The following is a 21960-nucleotide window of genomic DNA, read 5'->3' as shown; positions in this document are numbered from 1 at the left end:
CCTGTATATAGCCCCCCTGTAGATATAGCCCACCCCTGTATATAGTGCCCTGCATATAGTGCTCCATAGATAGCCCACCCCAGTATATAGCCCCCCTGTTGATAGAGCCCCCCCCCCCCCATAGATAAAGCCACACACTTTTTTATTACAATAAAATAACAGACTATTTAAACTCACCTTAATCCCGTCCGGCAGCGATGGAGACCTGCTCTCTTCCTGCTCTCTTCCTGCTCTCTTCCTGCTCTCTTCCTGCTCTCTTCTGCGCAGGTCTCCTGGGGTTGAACGAAGCGTCTATGAAAGGTGCTGATTGGCTGGGCAGGATGACTTTGCCTGCCACTCAGCGCCTTTCAACGACGGAAGCGGCTGATCTCAGGTCTCTCCTCTCTCCTGCCTCCTCCTTCCCGCCGCTCTGCGTCATCCTCCTGTCACGGGTGGGCTCACCCCCTTCCGCCTGCTCACTCGATGAGTGGGGCTTGGACTCCTCCGTCTCCGACCAGGCCGCACCAGACTGGGACTCAGCCTGACAGGCAGCCTCACATTGCGCGCCGGCCGAGCACTGACATCCGCCGCTGCCTGCATCCCAGACACCTGTTCCGCCAACCAGACAGCTCCTTGGCTAAGGCCCTCCCGCTATCCATCAGTTCTTCCATCTTCAAAAAGGCGCGAGCCCTCCGCAACACTTCCTCCTTTGCTCGTTTGGCGCCTCTGCCCAAACTCCGCCCCTTGACGTCAGGCGCTACGTCTCCCCACATGGTCAAGCCGTTCCTCCCCTGATGTGCCTTTGTTCCGGAGCTTCCCTGAAAACGGTCTTTGTTGCCTATAGCAACCAATCACAGAGCAGCTTTCATTTCTTACAGTGCTCTTGAAAAATGAAAGCTGCGTTGTGATTGGTTGTTATGGGCAACAGTTTTCCTGAATCTGCCCCATGTTATAGGGGATTGTGCTGCCGTGGCTACCACTATTATGGGGTACTGTGGTTGTTACTCGGGGGGGCCGGGAGCCCTCTCAGTTAACCCCTGTTCTTCATTTGATACCACGGCAGATTAGCCGGACCATTAGGTATTGGATTATCGGATTATACACTTTTCTTCCCTATTAGCAGCGGTCGGGGGAGGGGCCTTGAAGTTGGGGCACAGATGGTACTACGGGAAAAAAAAAGTGGGATTGCCCTTTAAATTATTAAAAGATAAACAATCTATCGGACTGGCGGCCATTTTATACCCGGTATATCACACATACAGACAAAAATGTAAATGAAATTCCGCCTTCGCCATTCCTTGTCATTATCTTCTCCGGGATACAGTTTACCTGGCGGCGCGGCGTCCTGGCATCCCGGCGCAGAGATATTGGTTCTGTCAGCAGCCATTATGTAGCAGAGTTAATAACCGCGCAGATCGCACATCTTCTCTTAGAAATTCAATTTCCTGATTAATCTTGTCATCCTGTCACACCGGCAAAATCACCTTTCATTTACGAAGAATGAAATCTCAGGTCCGTCCCCTGGAAATTCATCTGCCCCCGTCCTCATGAATTATGTAGAGTGCGGAAACAACAGATGTAACCCCCCCCCCCCGCCCCCGCCAATATCACTACATCACTATCTATGGTAACGCGGGCGCCGAGTCGCGGTGGGCGGGGCTCTCTGAGCTGAAGTTGGTATTCGCGCCCTTTGGTCACGGTGGCGCACTTTCTCTCGCCCGCGCCTCGGGCCGCAGAACCAGTGAAATAAGTGGTGCTTGTAGGATACACTGTTCTCTGTCCCCTGGGATGTTATGTGGTGTACCCCAAAATAAGGATGTTCCAGGAGACAGGGTTCAATAAACTTTCACAGTAGTTTTACTGGGCACATATGCTTGGTGGTTACTTCTGTTACAGAGGCAATGTCTTTAAGTAGAATAAACATATCACAGGGTATTGCAAATGGTGGTCCCTGCTTCACCTCCCTGACTCTGTCTGTAATTCCTCCAAGTGTGCTGTGAGTTCTGCTCCTCTTTCTTCTCTATAATGTGCTGGAAGGTGCGCTGCTGACTGTCCCGTGTGCTGCTGACTGTCCCGTGCGCTGCTGACTGTCCCGTGTGCTGCTGACTGTCCCGTGTGCTGCTGACTGTCCCGTGTGCTGCTGACTGTCCCGTGTGCTGCTGACTGTCCCGTGTGCTGCTGACTGTCCCGTGTGCTGCTGACTGTCCCGTGTGCTGCTGACTGTCCCGTGTGCTGCTGACTGTCCCGTGTGCTGCTGACTGTCCCGTGTCCTGCTGACTGTCCCAATCCAGTTGCACAATCACAGAGGAATGGTGTCCCTTGGGGATTCTAGGCTGTGTGCAAGCTCCTTGCTTTGCTCTAGGCACTCTCAGTCGTGTCCAAGCTCCCTGTCTGGCTTCTGTGCCACATGCAACACACACTGACCTGCACTCCTTTCACTTCCACATGGCTGCTGCTGATCCTCTCTGCTGCAGCATCTCACTGAATCCAACTACAGACACTGACTTGTCTGCTCTCCTCTGCCTGCACGCTGCTGCACACTTCTCCTCACTTCTGCTGAACTGTGTATCTAATCCTATCATGTGTGATACTATCTGCTGAGCTGTGTATCTAATCCTATCATGTGTGATACTGTCTGCTGAGCTGTGTATCTAATCCTATCATGTGTGATACTGTCTGCTGAGCTGTGTATCTAATCCTATCATGTGTGATACTGTCTGCTGAGCTGTGTATCTAATCCTATCATGTGTGATACTGTCTGCTGAGCTGCTGTATCTAATCCTATCATGTGTGATACTGTCTGCTGAGCTGTGTATCTAATCCTATCATGTGTGATACTATCTGCTGAGCTGTGTATCTAATCCTATCATGTGTAATACTGTCTGCTGAGCTGTGTATCTAATCCTATCATGTGTGATACTGTCTGCTGAGCTGTGTATCTAATCCTATCATGTGTGATACTGTCTGCTGAGCCCCTGTATCTAATCCTATGATGTGTGATACTGTCTGCTGGGCTGTGTATCTAATCTTATCATGTGTGATACTGTCTGCTGAGCTGTGTATCTAATCCTATCATGTGTGATACTGCCTGCTGAGCTGTGTATCTAATCCTATCATGTGTGATACTGTCTGCTGAGCTGTGTATCTAATCCTATCATGTGTGATACTGTCTGTGTAGCCGGTGTATCTAATCCTATCATGTGTGATACTATCTGCTGAGCTGCGTATCTAAGCCTATCATGTGTGATACTGTCTCAGCGATTATGCGGTCGGTGTGGTCTCTGTACTGGGGTAGACTCTGTCTCTATGACAATGATAAGCGGCGGCCATTCTTCAGATGTTTACCTCCGGTGAGCAGTCAATGGCTTCTCCTCACCAGTCAGTGTTATGGAGCATTTCACAGGCTGAGTCCTCACAATACAGATGAAGTGATTACTCAAGAGCCGCTCTCTCCTCCTGACACAAAATGCTAATTTAGGGTTAATACGAGGCCACGACACAGCTCAGCAGACAGTATCACACATGATAGGATTAGATACACAGCTCAGCAGACAGTATCACGCATGATAGGATTAGATACAGCGGCTCAGCAGACAGTATCACACATGATAGGATTAGATACACAGCTCAGCAGACAGTATCACACATGATAGGATTAGATACAGCAGCTCAGCAGACAGTATCACACATGATAGGCTTAGATACACAGCTCAGCAGACAGTATCACACATGATAGGCTTAGATACACAGCTCAGCAGACAGTATCACACATGATAGGATTAGATACACAGCTCAGCAGACAGTATCACACATGATAGGATTAGATACACAGCTCAGCAGACAGTATCACACATGATAGGATTAGATACACAGCTCAGCAGACAGTATCACACATGATAGGATTAGATACACAGCTCAGCAGACAGTATCACACATGATAGGATTAGATACACCACCGCAGCAGACCGTATCAAACATGATAGTATTAGATACCCCAGCTCAGCAGACAGTATCACACATGATAGGATTAGATACACAGCTCAGCAGACCGTATCACACATGATAGGATTAGATACACAGCTCAGCAGACAGTATCACACATGATAGGATTAGATACACAGCTCAGCAGACAGTATCACACATGATAGGATTAGATACACCACCGCAGCAGACCGTATCAAACATGATAGTATTAGATACCCCAGCTCAGCAGCCAGTATCACACATGATAGGATTAGATACACAGCTCAGCAGACCGTATCACACATGATAGGATTAGATACACAGCTCAGCAGACAGTATCACACATGATAGGATTAGATACACAGCTCAGCAGACAGTATCACACATGATAGGATTAGATACACAGCTCAGCAGACAGTATCACACATGATAGGATTAGATACACTGCTCAGCAGACAGTATCACACATGATAGGATTAGATACACAGCTCAGCAGACAGTATCACACATGACAGGATTAGATACACAGCTCAGCAGACAGTATCACACATGATAGGATTAGATACACAGCTCAGCAGACAGTATCACACATGATAGGATTAGATACACGGCTCAGCAGACAGTATCACACATGATAGGATTAGATACACGGCTCAGCAGACAGTATCACACATGATAGGATGAGATACACATCTCAGCAGACAGTATCACACATGATAGGATGAGATACACAGCTCAGCAGACAGTATCACACATGATAGGATTAGATACACAGCTCAGCAGACAGTATCACACATGATAGGATTAGATACCCCAGCTCAGCAGCCAGTATCACACATGATAGGATTAGATACACAGCTCAGCAGACAGTATCACACATGATAGGATTAGATACACCACCGGAGCAGACAGTATCACACATGATAGGATTAGATACACAGCTCAGCAGACAGTATCACACATGATAGGATTAGATACACAGCTCAGCAGACAGTATCACACATGATAGGATGAGATACACCACCTCAGCAGACAGTATCACACATGATAGGATTAGATACACAGCTCAGCAGACAGTATCACACATGACAGGATTAGATACACCACCGGAGCAGACAGTATCACACATGATAGGATGAGATACACATCTCAGCAGACAGTATCACACATGATAGGATGAGATACACAGCTCAGCAGACAGTATCACACATGATAGGATTAGATACACAGCTCAGCAGACAGTATCACACATGATAGGATTAGATACCCCAGCTCAGCAGCCAGTATCACACATGATAGGATTAGATACAAAGCTCAGCAGACAGTATCACACATGATAGGATTAGATACACCACCGGAGCAGACAGTATCACACATGATAGGATTAGATACACAGCTCAGCAGACAGTATCACACATGATAGGATTAGATACACAGCTCAGCAGACAGTATCACACATGATAGGATTAGATACACCACCGGAGCAGACAGTATCACACATGATAGGATTAGATACACAGCTCAGCAGACAGTTTCACACATGATAGGATTAGATACACAGCTCAGCAGACAGTATCACACATGATGGTATTAGATACACAGCTCAGCAGACAGTATCACACATGATAGGATTAGATACACAGCTGGCAGTATCACACGATAGGATTAGATACAGGGCTCAGCAGAACGTATCACACATGATAGGATTAGATACACAGCTCAGCAGGCAGTATCACACATGATAGGATTAGATACACAGCTCAGCAGGCAGTATCACACATGATAGGATTAGATACACAGCTCAGCAGAGAGTATCACACATGATAGGATTAGATACACAGCTCAGCAGAGAGTATCACACATGATAGGATTAGATACACAGCTCAGCAGACAGTATCACACATGATAGGATTAGATATGCAGCTCAGCAGACTGTATCACACATGATATGATTAGATACACAGCTCAGCAGACAGTATCACACATGATAGGATTAGATACAGCGCTCAGCAGACAGTATCACACATGATAGGATTAGATACACCGGCTCAGCAGTCACTATCTCACATTAGAGGATTGGATACACAGCTCAGCAGAGAGTATCACACATGATAGGATTAGATACACCGGCTCAGCAGACAGTATCACACATGACAGAATTAGATACACAGCTCAGCAGACAGTATCACACATAATAGGATTAGATACAGCAGCTCCGCAGACAGTATCACACATGATAGGATTAGATACACAGCTCAGCAGACCGTATCACACATGATAGGATTAGATACACCGCTCAGCAGACAGTATCACACGATAGGATTAGATACACCGGCTCAGCAGTCACTATCACACATTATAGGATTGGATACACAGCTCAGCAGAGAGTATCACACATGATAGGATTAGATACACTGGCTCAGCAGACAGTATCACACATGATAGGATTAGATACACAGCTCAGCAGACAGTATCACACATGACAGAATTAGATACACAGCTCAGCAGACAGTATCACACATGATAGGATTAGATACAGCAGCTCAGCAGACAGTATCACACATGATAGGATTAGATACACAGCTCAGCAGACAGTATCACACATGATAGGATTAGATACACCGCTCAGCAGACAGTATCACACATGATAGGATTAGATACACCGTCTCAGCAGACAGTATCACACATGATAGGATTAGATACACAGCTCAGCAGACAGTATCACACATGATAGGATTAGATACACAGCTCAGCAGACAGTATCACACATGATAGGATTAGATACCTAAATTAGCAGACTGTATCACACATGATAGGATTAGATACCTAAATCAGCAGACAGTATCACACATGACAGGATTAGATACACAGCTCAGCAGACAGTATCACACATGACAGGATTAGATACACAGCTCAGCAGACAGTATCACACATGACAGGATTAGATACACAGCTCAGCAGACAGTATCACACATGACAGGATTAGATACACAGCTCAGCAGGCAGTATCACACATGATAGGATTAGATACACAGCTCAGCATACAGTATCACACATGATAGGATTAGATACACAGCTCAGCAGACAGTATCTAGCATGATAGGATTAGATACACAGCTCAGCGGACCATATCACACATGATAGGCTTAGATACACAGCTCAGCAGACAGTATCACACATGATAGGATTAGATACACAGCTCAGCAGACAGTATCACACATGATAGGATTAGATACACAGCTCAGCAGACAGTATCATACATGATAGGATTAGATACACAGCTCAGCAGACAGTATCACACATGATAGGATTAGATACACAGCTCAGCAGACAGTATCACACATGATAGGATTAGATACACAGCTCAGCAGACAGTATCTAGCATGATAGGATTAGATACACAGCTCAGCGGACCATATCACACATGATAGGATTAGATACACAGCTCAGCAGGCAGTATCACACATGATAGGATTAGATACACAGCTCAGCAGACTATCACACATGATAGGATTAGATACACAGCTCAGCAGACAGTATCACACATGATAGGATTAGATACACAGCTCAGCAGACAGTATCACACATGATAGGATTAGATACACAGCTCAGCAGACAGTATCACACATGATAGGATTAGATACACAGCTCAGCAGACAGTATCACACAGGATAGGATTAGATACACAGCTCAGCAGACAGTATCACACATGATAGGATTAGATACAGCGGCTACACAGACAGTATCACACATGATAGGATTCCATTTTCGCCTGGAGTTGCACTTTAATGATCTCCTTGCCTAAAGTTGTCCATACACAGTCTGTGGGATGGTCCTATATTCTGGTGTATGGGACCCTCCGGACCGCAGCCTATATGTACTATATATATCAATATCACGTATAAATGTATCCTAAAATATAGCAAAAACAAATAAATAGACCGAAACGTGTTTCTCCTTTAAACTTTTTTTAATTGAATCTTTCAACTTTTTTAAGAAATCATAAATAGTCTGTATCCGTTCTAAACACATAAAACATCGTCAAAGTATTTACAGAAATGTCTTTTCTTCATTTCAGGAGCTCATTTAGAGGTCATCGAACAAATCTACAGAAAATCGAGGCTCTCGGCGGCGAAACGGAGGTAAGACTTGAGTCCTGGTCGGCTGTGCTCGGAGGCCAGAGCCCAAGTCCGTGTCAATTTTTGTCACATTTTTGAATTTTTCCTCATAAAAAGTGCACAACACAGCAAATAAATAATGACTCGTATAAATAAATAAAAATAAATAAATTAACTAGTTCATTCCTGGCACATACATTTTAGGTCTCTCAAAGGGGACGAACATGAAACAAAAGGCGACAGTAACCACCAAGGGAAAGATGATGGTCTGAGGGTGTCGGTGTAGCACTAACATGAGGTGAGAATTTGACCTTCAACCAATGGGTTTTGGGGTTTTTCACAACATCTAGGGATTGGTAGTGTTTAACCCTTTCTGTTCCTTTTTACGTTACCCCAGGCTCAGAAATCCAAGGTGGAATTTTCATCATTGCTCAGTATATTTTAGGGACTGAAGAAGGTCCTATGAGATTTTCATAGGTACTTGGGTTAAGTCACACAAAAAGTTAGAAGACAAGGTGGTGAGTACATCCAGGAGAGGGGGTCCCATAGCCAATGTAAAAAATGTAACCATATATGGTCCCAGAACTTGTTCCCTCTCCCTTCCCATACCATGTAGGGTAGTGTGACTCTTTGGCCTGTTCACCCCATCTTTTGAGTAGCCTGGTGCTGGTCTACACCACCCATGGGTAGCTAGGAGTACTGGTTCTCCTCTCATAGTTCCAGCAAAGAACTGCTTTCATGGTAGGTACGCCCTTGTAGAGAAGGTACAACATCTGCAAAAATTAAAAATGTCCAAACTTAATCTATCTAGATATCCAGGAGAAAACTACATTACCTTTGGCTATGAGGTCATTTTATAATCTACATTGTTGTCCATCATGCTCCTATCTAGGGTAGGTAGTATTGGTTGTTGCTTTGAGTCTTTAGAGGATAAGTTACTTGAGGTCGGAGATAGAAAAGCAGATCAACTGTATGATATTTGCCATAGATGAGTTAGAGGAAAACTTTAAGGATGTCATCGATGTAGCGTATCATAATGTCATCGATGTGACATTCCATAATGCATGAAGTTCTCCTTTAACTCATAAAGACAGAGGTTTAAAGATGTCCGTTGGGTTTGGTAACCCATCCGGGAAGTGTTAAATGACCCATTAAGACGTATATCAACCAACCACAAGCAACTTAGACTTTTAGACTCAGCTTTCTTCATGACCGTCCAATGAATAAAGACTAATAAACTAGATCTTGACTTTCATATGAAAGGAAAGTGCACAGTTGATACTATATTCTTAGTAAGTTACTTCATACCTAGAACCGGACTATTTATTAAACTCTACCAATAGAAGACTGTACATGGGGGGGGGGGTTGTAGTAACCTTTTGATGGGGCAAGAGGTCATTCTATGTAGGACATATGATTTAAACATGAGTGCCACATGGTCTCCGTATAAGCCATATGGATGCATGGATCAATTAATGGAGCTCTAGAAAGAGTAAAGGAGAGAGATTCACCCTTGGGAGAAGCCCCTCACCCATGCTTGTCCATCTCATGGTGCTTGTAGAGACGAAGAACCCTGCAATGACTCATACTGCTGATGTCTCCATCCCCTCAGGCCTCATAGAGCTTTCGTACGTGTGCCCTGTGCATGTCTCTCTTGGTGGAGGTATCTTTAAACCAAGTTCAAGTGCAACTTGACCAGAAGTATACAGTTTTAGCAATGATTCGAGACCCTTAAGGAAGTCTTTAGAGTTCTTCATGGACGAATGGTTATTTTAAAGCAGTCTTGCAGGTAGCTAAGAATGATGGTCTTGATTCCGTGGGATAATCTCATCAAATCCATATATCAACAATAGGAGTCTGTCTGAGCTGTGACTCTGTTTGTGGAGAATGAGTGGTGACCAGAATGGGTGATATCTTAAAGGCAGGAGCTTTACATTCTAGGTTGGGAGGTGGGACTCTACAAAAATCCATGACAAAGAAGGAAACATATGGTCTCACAGGTTCTCCTTTGTCATAAAGTCCTAGTTTGTAGCTGAATACAGCAGCATAAAATAAGAGGTTGAGCTATAACTCCATTTAGTGCACTTTGGAGCTATCACACATCTAAGACGTGGTTGAGATAGGAGATGTAGCAGATAGCTAGTCGGAGAATCTCAATTTTGGACAGTTTCTTGTCGGGAGGAAGAGTTGGCAGAAGTTTCCGCAACTCTGCAAAAGCCATATTGAATGCTTCCACCCGTATGCGTTCTCGTGTAGCATGCGCCGTGCGGTATTTCGCTGTGGCTCTCCTCCGTCTTCGCCTCTCCTCTCGAGTTAAGTGCTGAAGCTCTCGTTTTACTGTGTCACTCGATTCGCAAATCCGCGTTTCTCCACATAAGCTGATGCCACCTGCGTCATTTAGTCCCCCACAATCACTAAATACGGATTCAGTCTCTGAATGAGCCGGGATTTCTGTTTGTTCGGAGTTTAACATCATTCCCCTGTTACGATTTTTAGATTGTGTCCCCTTGGATACCCCAGATCAGTAGATAAAGTGCTTCACAAAAGACAGCGTCTTCCGGATCTCATGGATCACCTCGAAATGAATGGCTATGCTGCGAAATGCGTGGCTTTCAGGCACTTGACACTTTTGTGGGCTCCCACAATGCGCTTAAGAGAAAATATTTAACTCATAAAAGTGTTCAGCTGAGATTAGGCTTTTATTTTCCTCTTTGTCTCTCGTTCTTGTTTTTCCCCCTGGGACAAAAGAGAAATAGAGAAATTATAAAAGGGTTCCTTAACGGCTATGAAGGGAATTGTGCCAACAAGATAAAAAGCAAATTTAATGGGAGTTAGATAATATGGTATGGAGTAGAAGAATAAAACCATAGAAAAGACTATAAAGCTAAATAAAAAAAGAAGTAATGCAATTAGAAGCCTCGTAAAACCTACAGCGAGTCAACAGAGGTTTAGTCGAGGCATAATAAAAAGATCAATTGTTGATATTAAATATTACGCAGATCATGGCAACACAGTAATCCCTCGTACCACACAGATGCAAAGATATTTTTCTATCGTTGGAACAACTTTTGTACAGTATTATTGTTCCAACATTCCAAATTGAAAATTTCGATAAATTTTTTGAGGTCCAAAATTTCCAGAAAAAAATCTCCACTCTCGTTAACATGGACTATTACTACTTTGGTCTTTGGATATTATTGCCTTTAAATTGGCTATGTATGGACAGATATCTCAGCAAGACCAACAAAGTCTTGAATTGGAAATGTCTATGTGTGGGAAAAAAACCTTTTCCAACATTTGAAATTGGTTGCTAAGTTTTCCCTTGGTAGATCCGGACCTTAGAATATCAGTGGATTAGACTATTTAATTGGTCCATAATCAGTAAGTGTATGGTCAACACTTTCTTTGTTTACCCCTCTTGGTTTGAGGTGGAAAACAAGGTTCTGGTACCATAATGGGGTCCAGATCAAGCCCATTCCTTCTCCTTGATAGATTTGTGACCTTAGCAAGAATAATGGAATAGGGCATTTCTGTAATTACATGGTGTATGAAGCTGTAGTGTATATTATAAAAAGGCATCCAAGGTAGGTGTTACAATAAAGTTGTCTCTTGGGTAATCAGGCATGAACCAGGAGGTGATGTAGGACCCATGGCGTGACCACATCCCAGATACAATGAAAATTTTATATCACATCTGTTTATAAAGCGGGTATGCATCCCTGCACAACTACATGTGCCACTCTGGAGTCTGAAAAAGCTGGGAATCTCCTGTGGGCGCTGTAATGGCAGCCATATTGGTTATCACTCAGCTTTTTTTTTATTTTTAGAAACGGATACAATTAACATACATCTGAATTCACAAAAGAAAATGACTCAATGACTTACGCTCATAGGGAAATGTTTGAGTTTCTATAAGGGGCATATATGTCTATATACACATGTACACTCTAACGCATTAGTCATGAAAAATAAGAAGTCATAGTAATGGCAGATATATTATGTGTCGGGGGGAAAGTGACAGAAACATTAATGGAGAGAAAATAACCCAGAAACGAGGAAAAGATGGATGACAGGCCAATGAAAAATGCGCTGATATCACCGTCAAAGATTATTTTGAGAATAAAGTGTCTTCTCCTCTCACACTAAGTGGAGCTGACGGGGAGGACAAATGAGAGAGATGGAAGCACCCAGAGGCACTGGCCGGAGCCCAGAGGGAACGTCGCACATTTCATAAAGATAGATGTAAATGAAAATGCATTTTTCTCTCTGGGGTCTCCTGAGACAGGACAGGTGGTGGATGGATGGGAAGGAGACAGAGGGAGGGGGAAGGAGAATGGGTCTGGGGTGGGGGATGTATATTAAATTAGCCCGTATGTCACAGATTCTACCACTGGGAGACATATGGAACCCAACACAGCTGTTTTATGCAATGTGTCTGAAAAGGTCTCAACTCCATGGGGGTCCCAGTGGGAATGTGACATAGATAGAAACTCCTCCCAGTATAGCCTCCTTATGGCCCATGTAAACAACAGTTTGTCTATCTATCTATCTATCTATCTATCTATCTATCTATCTATCTATCTATCTATCTATCTATCTATCTATCTATCTATCTATCTATCTATCTAATATCTATCAATCTATTATATATATATCTCATATCTATCTATCTATCTATCTATCTATCTATCTATCTATCTATCTATCTATCTCATATCTATTTATCTATCTATCTATCTCTCAATCTATCTATCTATCCCAAATGTGAGAGAACCTGGAGAAGCCGCATCCACAGGTTGTCCATGACTATAACGGAAAGTAACTGCAGGCAAACTAGGGATGAGGGGCTGGCGGCTACACAATGTTCTCCTAATCTACCGTAAACTCCACATTTCATGCTTTACCTAGCACCAACAGCTGGGATTACTGTTAACCTTTTCACTGCTGAGGTCCAACAATGTCATGAGTTCTATCTATCTATCTATCTATCTATCTATCTATCTATCTATCTATCTATCTCATATCTATCTATCTATCTATCTATCTATCTATCTATCTATCTATCTATCTATCTATCTATCTATCTATCTATCTATCTATCTATCTATCTCATATCTATCTATCTATCTATCTCATATCTATCTATCTATCTATCTATCTATCTATCTATCTATCTATCTATCTATCTATCTATCTATCTATCTATCTCATATCTATCTCATATCTATCTATCTCATATCTATCTATCTATCTCATATCTATCTATCTATCTATCTATCTATCTATCTATCTATCTATCTCTCTCATATCTATCTATCTCATATCTATCTATCTCATATCTATCTATCTCATATCTATCTATCTCATATCTATCTATCTATCTCATATCTATCTATCTATCTATCTATCTATCTATCTATCTATCTATCTATCTATCTATCTATCTATCTAATTATATGATCCTCCTTTGTTTGTGTAGTTCCTATCTATAGATCCTATAGCTGTAAGGTTCTATAGGATGATCTAGACGTAGGACGGGTGAACTCTACATATTAATCTGCCCCAGTTGTACATCCTCGGATAAGAAGCCTCACCATTTGGAATAAGTGCTCGTACTCACTAGAGAATTATTCTAGATAATACCCCCCCCCCCCCCCCTCCCCATCCTATTCCACAGTGACATGGAGTTAGGTGGAGGGGCGGGAGATGATTAATGGGCACACCTATTGTCAGGAGGAAAACAGGATAAATATGGCCTCTTTTCTGTACCGGGCCTGGGAATTTCATCTGATTACCGTGGCCGAGCGCTCCGGATTGCAGAGCACCTCGCTAATCACTAATGCAATCTTTACAGATTAGATTCTGGGACACTGAGGGGATTAAGGTGCAAAATACATGGAGCAGAGAAGACATTATTTCATTTCGGCATCCATCATCCATAACAATTGTCATCATCAAATTACAGCGGGCACAACACATGTGTATTCAGACCTATGTGCCTATTGTCAGCGCCGACCTAATATAAATAAAGTTTAGCAAAAAAAAAAAAAGATACATAGATAGGCTGTAGTCACAGAAGTTTGGCCATACATACAACTATGGGGTTTTTCATACAATTTAGTGAGGGGGCTGGGGGGCATCTAATGCGACCCAAATTGGCCAAACTTGTATCATGTGTCTCAAGAAGGGCGGCCGCCGTTCATCGGGGCAAATAAAACATAAGTAAGCACCGGCCTTAAAGAACACAAAATTAAGGGGGGGGGGTTATTTTTTACTTTTTAGTATATAAGTCGGGAGAAGCAGTTTATCCTGTCCGATAAACTTTCCGACAGATTTCCAATGATCAAACGCAATTTCTTAATCACGCTGACGACTCAATCTCGGACAGATTCGCCAAGTTATTGTTATGTCTATGGCCACCTCCAATCAGGCGGACAGGAAGTAACGCGTGCACTGGAGAAATGTTTCCTCCCACGGTACCTTTGGGTATCTGAGGACTTTTTTTTTATCTATCAATTTATCTATGTTTTACTTCAAGGTATTTCCAATTTTTTTTTATCTAATATAATTTGTATTTTAGGCTATTTTTGAAAAAGAAAAAAAAATTTTTAATACATTTTCAGAGGAAAATGCAAAAATCCAAAAATAATTATTGGTTCTGAATATGGAGGAGATGATATATTTTTTTTAATGAGTGAGGTAGCTCTAGTCTCAGCTCCTTAGTGAGGACGATGGGATTAATGTCCTGAAATTTCTCCGGGATCTAATGGGATTTTGCCGGCATTAGTGCGGTTTTAAGATCTCGTAAAGTTGAAGAACCTTCTTTCGTTACACGTGTCATACTCAAGCCAGAAAACGGCGCATTCTGAGATGTTTGCGGCGTCCAGTTTACACCGGCTGCTGTCTCTGTATATAAGCAATCACACGGCCCACTGGAGCCTCGTTAGAGGTGTTTATTGCTTAATGAAATGTGAGCGTCTGAAAAAAAACAAAAAAAACTACCCTGGAAGAACAAGGAAAGTTGGGATTTAACATGATCCGAGAAAGTTCCCTAATTGCTTGTAAATCTATGTAATGGAGTAAAGTTGGGAATACGGAGAGTTCCAGGTTGTAGGACTGTAATGGGGCTCTAAGGGGTTAATATCACTTTAATGGGGGGGAATTATTCTGTAATATGTGGGAAATAATTTAGTATTAAAATAAAAATATACTTCTATGGAGATATGAGATAGATAGATAGATAGATAGATAGATAGATAGATAGATAGATAGATAGATAGATAGATAGATAGATAGATAGATAGATAGATAGATAGATAGATAGATAGATATGAGATAGACAGATAGATAGATAGATAGATATGAGATAGATAGATAGATATGAGATAGACAGATAGATAGATATGAGATAGATAGATATGAGATAGACAGATAGATAGATAGATAGATAGATAGATAGATAGATAGATAGATAGATAGATAGATAGATAGATAGATAGATAGATAGATAGATAGATAGATAGATATGAGATAGATAGATAGATAGATAGATAGATAGATAGATAGATAAATAGATAGATATTACATAGATAGATAGATAGATAGATAGATAGATAGATAGATAGATAGATAGATAGATAGATAGATAGATAGATAGATAGATAGATAGATAGATAGATAGATAGATAGATAGATAGATTACATAGATAGATATGAGATAGATAGATATGAGATAGATAGATAGATAGATAGATAGATAGATAGATAGATAGATAGATAGATAGATAGATAGATAGATAGATAGATAGATAGATAGATAGATAGATAGATATGAGAGAGATAGATAGATAGATAGATAGATAGATATGAGATAGATAGATATGAGATAGATAGATAGATAGATAGATAGATAGATAGATAGATAGATAGATAGATAGATATTACATAGATAGATATGAGATAGATAGATAGATAGATAGATATTACATAGATAGATATGAGATAGATAGATAGATAGATAGATAGATAGATAGATAGATAGATAGATAGATAGATAGATAGATAGATAGATAGATAGATAGATAGATAGATAGATAGATAGATAGATATGAGATAGATAGATATGAGATAGATAGATAGATATGAGATAGATAGATAGATAGATAGATAGATAGATAGATAGATAGATAGATAGATAGATAGATAGATAGGAGATAGATAGATAGATAGATAGATAGATAGATAGATAGATAGATAGATAGATAGATAGATAGATAGATATTACATAGATAGATATGAGATAGATAGATAGATAGATAGATATTACATAGATAGATATGAGATAGATAGATAGATAGATAGATATGAGATAGATAGATATGAGATAGATAGATAGATAGATAGATAGATAGATAGATAGATAGATAGATAGATAGATAGATAGATAGATAGATAGATAGATATGAGAGAGATAGATAGATAGATAGATAGATAGATAGATAGATATGAGATAGATAGATATGAGATAGATAGATATTAGATAGATAGATAGATAGATAGATAGATAGATAGATAGATAGATAGATAGATAGATAGATAGATAGATAGATAGATAGATAGATAGATAGATAGATAGATAGATATTACATAGATAGATAGATAGATAGATAGATAGATAGAGATAGATATTACATAGATATATAGATATTACATAGATAGATATTACATAGATAGATATATTAGAGAGGTGACATGAGTGCAAGAGCTTAAAAAATGTAAACTTTGAGTAAATATTTTCATGATTTCCTATATATTATATTATTTTTTACATCTGTTTGGTGTTCTACATTTTTAATATTAAGTCTTTATAAATGTAATTTCTTATAATATTATCTGAATGTTCATCCTAATGGAGAAAACGACGCGACTTCCACGTAGAAAAACTTCTTGTTTAGAGTTAAAACAACTTCATTTTAAATTAGTAATTACTTCTTGGACAAATTAGAATATTAAAACAAAATTAGAAATATTATTTTTATTAATTACATTTTTTTTAACTTTTTGTTTTCTTACAATTTGAATGGTTGAATTGAAATATTTGGGTATAAAAACACAATAAAATAAATAGGACAATTATAAATAATTTACATGTTTAAAATCATAATATTAAAATGAATACTTTTTCAGTTTTTCTCCTTCTATTTGGACAGCATTTGGGATCAGCCTCAAATTTTTAAATTTTTTTTTTTTTTTAAATTTTGTATTAAATTGGAAAATTCTGAATTGTATAAACTGTTTTGAAGGCGACGTTCAACAGGGTGAAAAGATCTGAAAAGATTTCCAAACTGACATACGGCTCTGCGTTGAATCGTCCATCTGTCACAAGTTCGGAGTTTGTCAGTGATCAATTGTACGGAATTAGTAATTGTCCCTTTGTGTAAAATATCGACTGCCAAATGCTCACAGACATCTACCTTCTATGTAACACAAATATATATCTAAAAAAGCATAATACAAAATAAAGATTGCAATTATAAATCATCTAAAAGTAATAACAAATAAATAATAATACTACAAATAATAATAAAAAAGAGAAAAAAAATACAACAAAAAAAATAATCAGAAAAATGATAAAAAATAATATAAAAAATAATCAATACAGATAATATTAAAAAAATATAATACATATAGTAAAAATATAATAAAAGTATAATAAAACCTAATAATAAATATAGTAAAAATATAATAAAAATAATATTACAAAATATTACAAAATAAAGATTGCAATTATAAATCATCTAAAAGTAATAACAAATAAATAATAATACTACAAATAATAATAAAAAAATAAATAAATGCAACAAAAAAATATAATCTGGAAAAATGATAAAAAATAATATAAAAAATAATCAATACAGATAATATTCAAAAAATATAATAAATATAGTAAAAATATAATAAAAGTATAATAAAACCTAATAATAATTATAGTAAAAATATAATAAAAATAATATTACAATAATGATGACAAAAAGTAATAACAAAAACCATCTAAAAAATAATAAATATAATAATAAAAAAATATATATATAATAAAACATAAATGATGAAAATATTTAAAAAAGATAAAAATAATGCAATTTAGTTTTGCCGCAATTAAAACCCAATTTTAGGAGTAAATTATTCATCAAATTGTCAATAGATTTGCACAAAATAATTGTATAAATGTAATTATAATAACTTTATTATGTGCGCAGTTCTATTAACATACAGTGTAGACCGTCATAAGCCCCAGTTTGCGCCATCATCAGACAGGTTGATCCGGTTAGATTGTAAGCTCTTATGACCAGAACATTTGTCACCTCGTCTCTTCGCACTATCCCCAGATTTCATACTAAATATACGCATATGGGATAAAATAACTTCTAGAATATTGTCCGGTGACTGTTGTGTTCCCTCTCCGGGCTGTCAGTAGCAAATCGCAGTTTGATTGACAGCTGTCATTCAGAAAATGATGTTACATTGGACGTGCTCTGCTGGGAGTTAACTGTTTGGTGACCGTGTGAATACTGAGTAAAGGGATAAAGACTGCGGCCCATGCCAAGTGGGAAATGGCGTTGTGGTTCTGAACGTTGTTTGTTGTTGTCAGTGGAGAGGAAACCACCCTAGACGGGGAGGAAGCGTATGACTACTATACTAAGCGACACCACCATTACCCTGACAGATGCTGGGGGTGAGCGCGGCCACTGACTCACTATAACCACATCCACAAAGTTTCCAGACAAAGGGACTTATTAACCCTGCCTGGCCCAGTGTAGAGAGAGATCATAAGGATAGACCGATAGGAGTTAGACTGAAAGCTAGATAGATAATGATATAGATATTAGCGATAGATAGATAGATAGATAGATAGATAGATAGATAGATAGATAGATAGATAGATAGATAGATAGATAGATAGATAGATAGATAGATATGAGATAGATAGATAGATATGAGATAGATAGATAGATAGATAGATAGATAGATAGGAGATAGATAGATAGATAGATAGATAGGAGATAGATAGATAGATAGATAGATAGATAGATAGATAGATAGATATGAGATAGATAGATAGATAGATGATAGATAGATAGATAGATAGATAGATAGATAGATAGATAGATAGATAGATAGATAGATATGAGATAGATAGATAGATAGATAGATAGATAGATAGATAGATAGATAGATAGATAGATAGATGATAGATAGATAGATAGATAGATAGATAGATAGATAGATAGATGATAGATAGATAGATAGATAGATAGATATGAGGATAGATAGATAGATAGATAGATAGATAGATAGATAGATAGATAGATAGATAGATAGATAGATAGATAGATAGATATGAGATAGATAGATAGATAGATAGATAGAGAGATAGATAGATAGATAGATAGATAGATAGATAGATAGATAGATAGATAGATATGAGATAGATAGATATGAGATAGATAGATAGATAGATAGATAGATAGATAGATATGAGATAGATAGATATGAGATAGATAGATAGATAGATAGATAGATAGATAGATAGATAGATAGATAGATAGATAGATAGATAGATAGATAGATATGAGATAGATAGATAGATAGATAGATAGATATGAGATAGATAGATATGAGATAGATAGATAGATAGATAGATAGATAGATAGATAGATAGATAGATAGATAGATGATAGATAGATAGATAGATAGATATGAGATAGATAGATAGATAGATATGAGATAGATAGATAGATAGATAGATAGATAGATAGATACATAGATAGATAGATACATAGATAGATAGATAGATAGATAGATAGATAGATAGATAGATAGATAGATAGATAGATAGATAGATAGATAGATAGATAGATAGATAGATAGATAGATAGATATGAGATAGATAGATGATAGATAGATAGATAGATAGATAGATAGATAGATAGATAGATAGATAGATAGATAGATAGATAGATATGAGATAGATAGATGATAGATAGATAGATAGATAGATAGATAGATAGATAGATAGATAGATAGATAGATAGATAGATAGATAGATACATAGATAGATAGATACATAGATAGATAGATAGATAGATAGATAGATAGATAGATATGAGATAGATAGATAGATAGATATGAGATAGATAGATGATAGATAGATAGATAGATAGATAGATAGATAGATAGATAGATAGATAGATAGATAGATAGATAGATAGATAGATAGATAGATAGATAGATAGATAGATATGAGATAGATAGATGATAGATAGATAGATAGATAGATAGATAGATAGATAGATAGATAGATAGATAGATAGATAGATAACGCCATACTATATTCTTCCACTACAAGCTTTTCCCCTTTTCCCTGCTCGCTCTTATTCCGGAATTACTTGACTTTATAATAAATTCACATATTTCATTCATGTCATTTAGTAAAGTTTCTATTGCCGGTGGAGCGTCCGCCTTACCTGCACATTGTCGTGTTACACCGCAGCCCCCTCCTCAGGTATCCATGTACGCAGGAGTCGCTCAGTGCCAGGTAAAGTTTCCTTCCTCAGGTAACAGGGGGAACTTTCATGCCTCGGATCCCACACACACACACATAGGACGGCCGCGCACACACACCCATGTGTATAGGAGTCCCATATATTTATATATATAGGGTGACACGGAGCACACCACATGAGGAAGAGGTGGCGGCTCTCATTGGCCACCGCAGAGCCCTCCATCATACATATTAAACAGCTGGGATGGCAAGACATTGGCTGGCAGAACAGGAAGACCCTGGGGATGGGAGAGGGAGGCGTTGGAACAGCTCCTGTGACTTGGCTGAGGGGCAGAGGGAGAGGACCAGGACTGGCTGGGGGATGAGGACATCTGTTCGGCATGCATATTTCATAAAGAGAAGGGGGAGAGAGCCGGGATACACAGGCCGGGGACGGTCAATCAGGGGAAAGTGGCAGACGGGATGAGCTCCCATATTAGAACCCCCCTACAAGGGAACGGCACCACAACACCCCACCCCCCACCCCCCACAACCAGATCTTGAGACTTTCTCCTTTAGTAAAGTTTGATTTCGGACTGAACTTTTGCACCATTCAAAAAAAACAAAACGACAACGTTAACGGGGAACGCCACGCAACGGGTCCCATGCTGGGGGGAGCGCGCGTACCGCAGCAGCAGTCTCCGTGGCACTCTAGACACCACCAGATAGTGAGCGCCGCCCCGTCATATTATTATTATTATTACTTCATGGGGGGGGGGGGTGAGTTATGCAGAAAATACGTTTCCTTTCGATTTCTCTTTTCCTAATAATTCGCTTTGCTGTTTGCTTTAATTATTTAGCGGCTTGGAAAAGCGTTGCGTCTGCCTGTCAGGTGACCGGGTACGAAGCGGCGGGTAGGATTGTGAATGTCTGCGGCACTGCGAGGCAGGTGAGGGGCGCAGGTGGGAGCGCAGCAGGCGAAGAGTTAAGGATAGAGATTATTCGCTGGATTTTTATTTTGTTTACAGGCATTGAGGACAGAGCGATGTTCTGCAGATCTGTAGAGAGGTCAGTGGAGTAATAATCTGCAGGATATATCACTATGTATCTGTCAGGAGGTAGAGAAGCGATGTTCTGCAGATCTGTAGAGAGGTCAGTGGTGTAATAATCTGCAGGATATATCACTATGTATCTCTCAGGAGGTGGAGGAGCGATGTTCTGCAGATCTGTAGAGAGGACAGTGGTGTAATAATCTGCAGGATATATCACTATGTATCTGTCAGGAGGTGGAGGAGCGATGTTCTGCAGATCTGTAGAGAGGTCAGTGGTGTAATAATCTGCAGGATATATCACTATGTA

General features: G+C 39.4%; 1 protein-coding gene and 1 long non-coding RNA gene across 2 annotated transcripts in view; both read right to left on the bottom strand.

The window, feature by feature from the left end:
* Nucleotides 1–849, bottom strand: part of LOC142664688 (uncharacterized) — a 49354-nt gene extending 48505 nt beyond the window's left edge. The window contains exon 1 of the long non-coding RNA XR_012851357.1: nt 178–849. This is a non-coding gene — a long non-coding RNA (uncharacterized LOC142664688). The remainder of the gene's footprint in view (nt 1–177) is intronic.
* A 7053-nt stretch (nt 850–7902) lies between these two features.
* Nucleotides 7903–20749, bottom strand: NHLH1 (nescient helix-loop-helix 1). Its single transcript, XM_075844913.1, has 2 exons — nt 20585–20749; nt 7903–10796 (listed from the first exon to the last, which is right to left on the bottom strand). Exon 2 carries the CDS (start codon nt 10534–10536, stop codon nt 10156–10158), a length of 381 nt encoding a protein of 126 aa, XP_075701028.1. The 5' UTR covers nt 10537–10796; nt 20585–20749; the 3' UTR covers nt 7903–10155.
* Nucleotides 20750–21960: the final 1211 nt, after the last annotated feature.

The sequence above is a fragment of the Rhinoderma darwinii genome, chromosome 12, assembly GCF_050947455.1.
Source record: "Rhinoderma darwinii isolate aRhiDar2 chromosome 12, aRhiDar2.hap1, whole genome shotgun sequence".
NCBI classification, from domain to species: Eukaryota; Metazoa; Chordata; class Amphibia; order Anura; family Rhinodermatidae; genus Rhinoderma; species Rhinoderma darwinii.
The sequence above is the reverse complement of the archived record's forward strand: the minus strand, read 5'-3'. Positions and strand labels throughout refer to the sequence as shown.

What these genes read in the sequence shown, in the direction of transcription:
- NHLH1 (XM_075844913.1), bottom strand. Translation starts at nt 10,536, where the DNA reads ATGATGTTAAACTCCGAACAAACAGAAATCCCGGCTCATTCAGAGACT.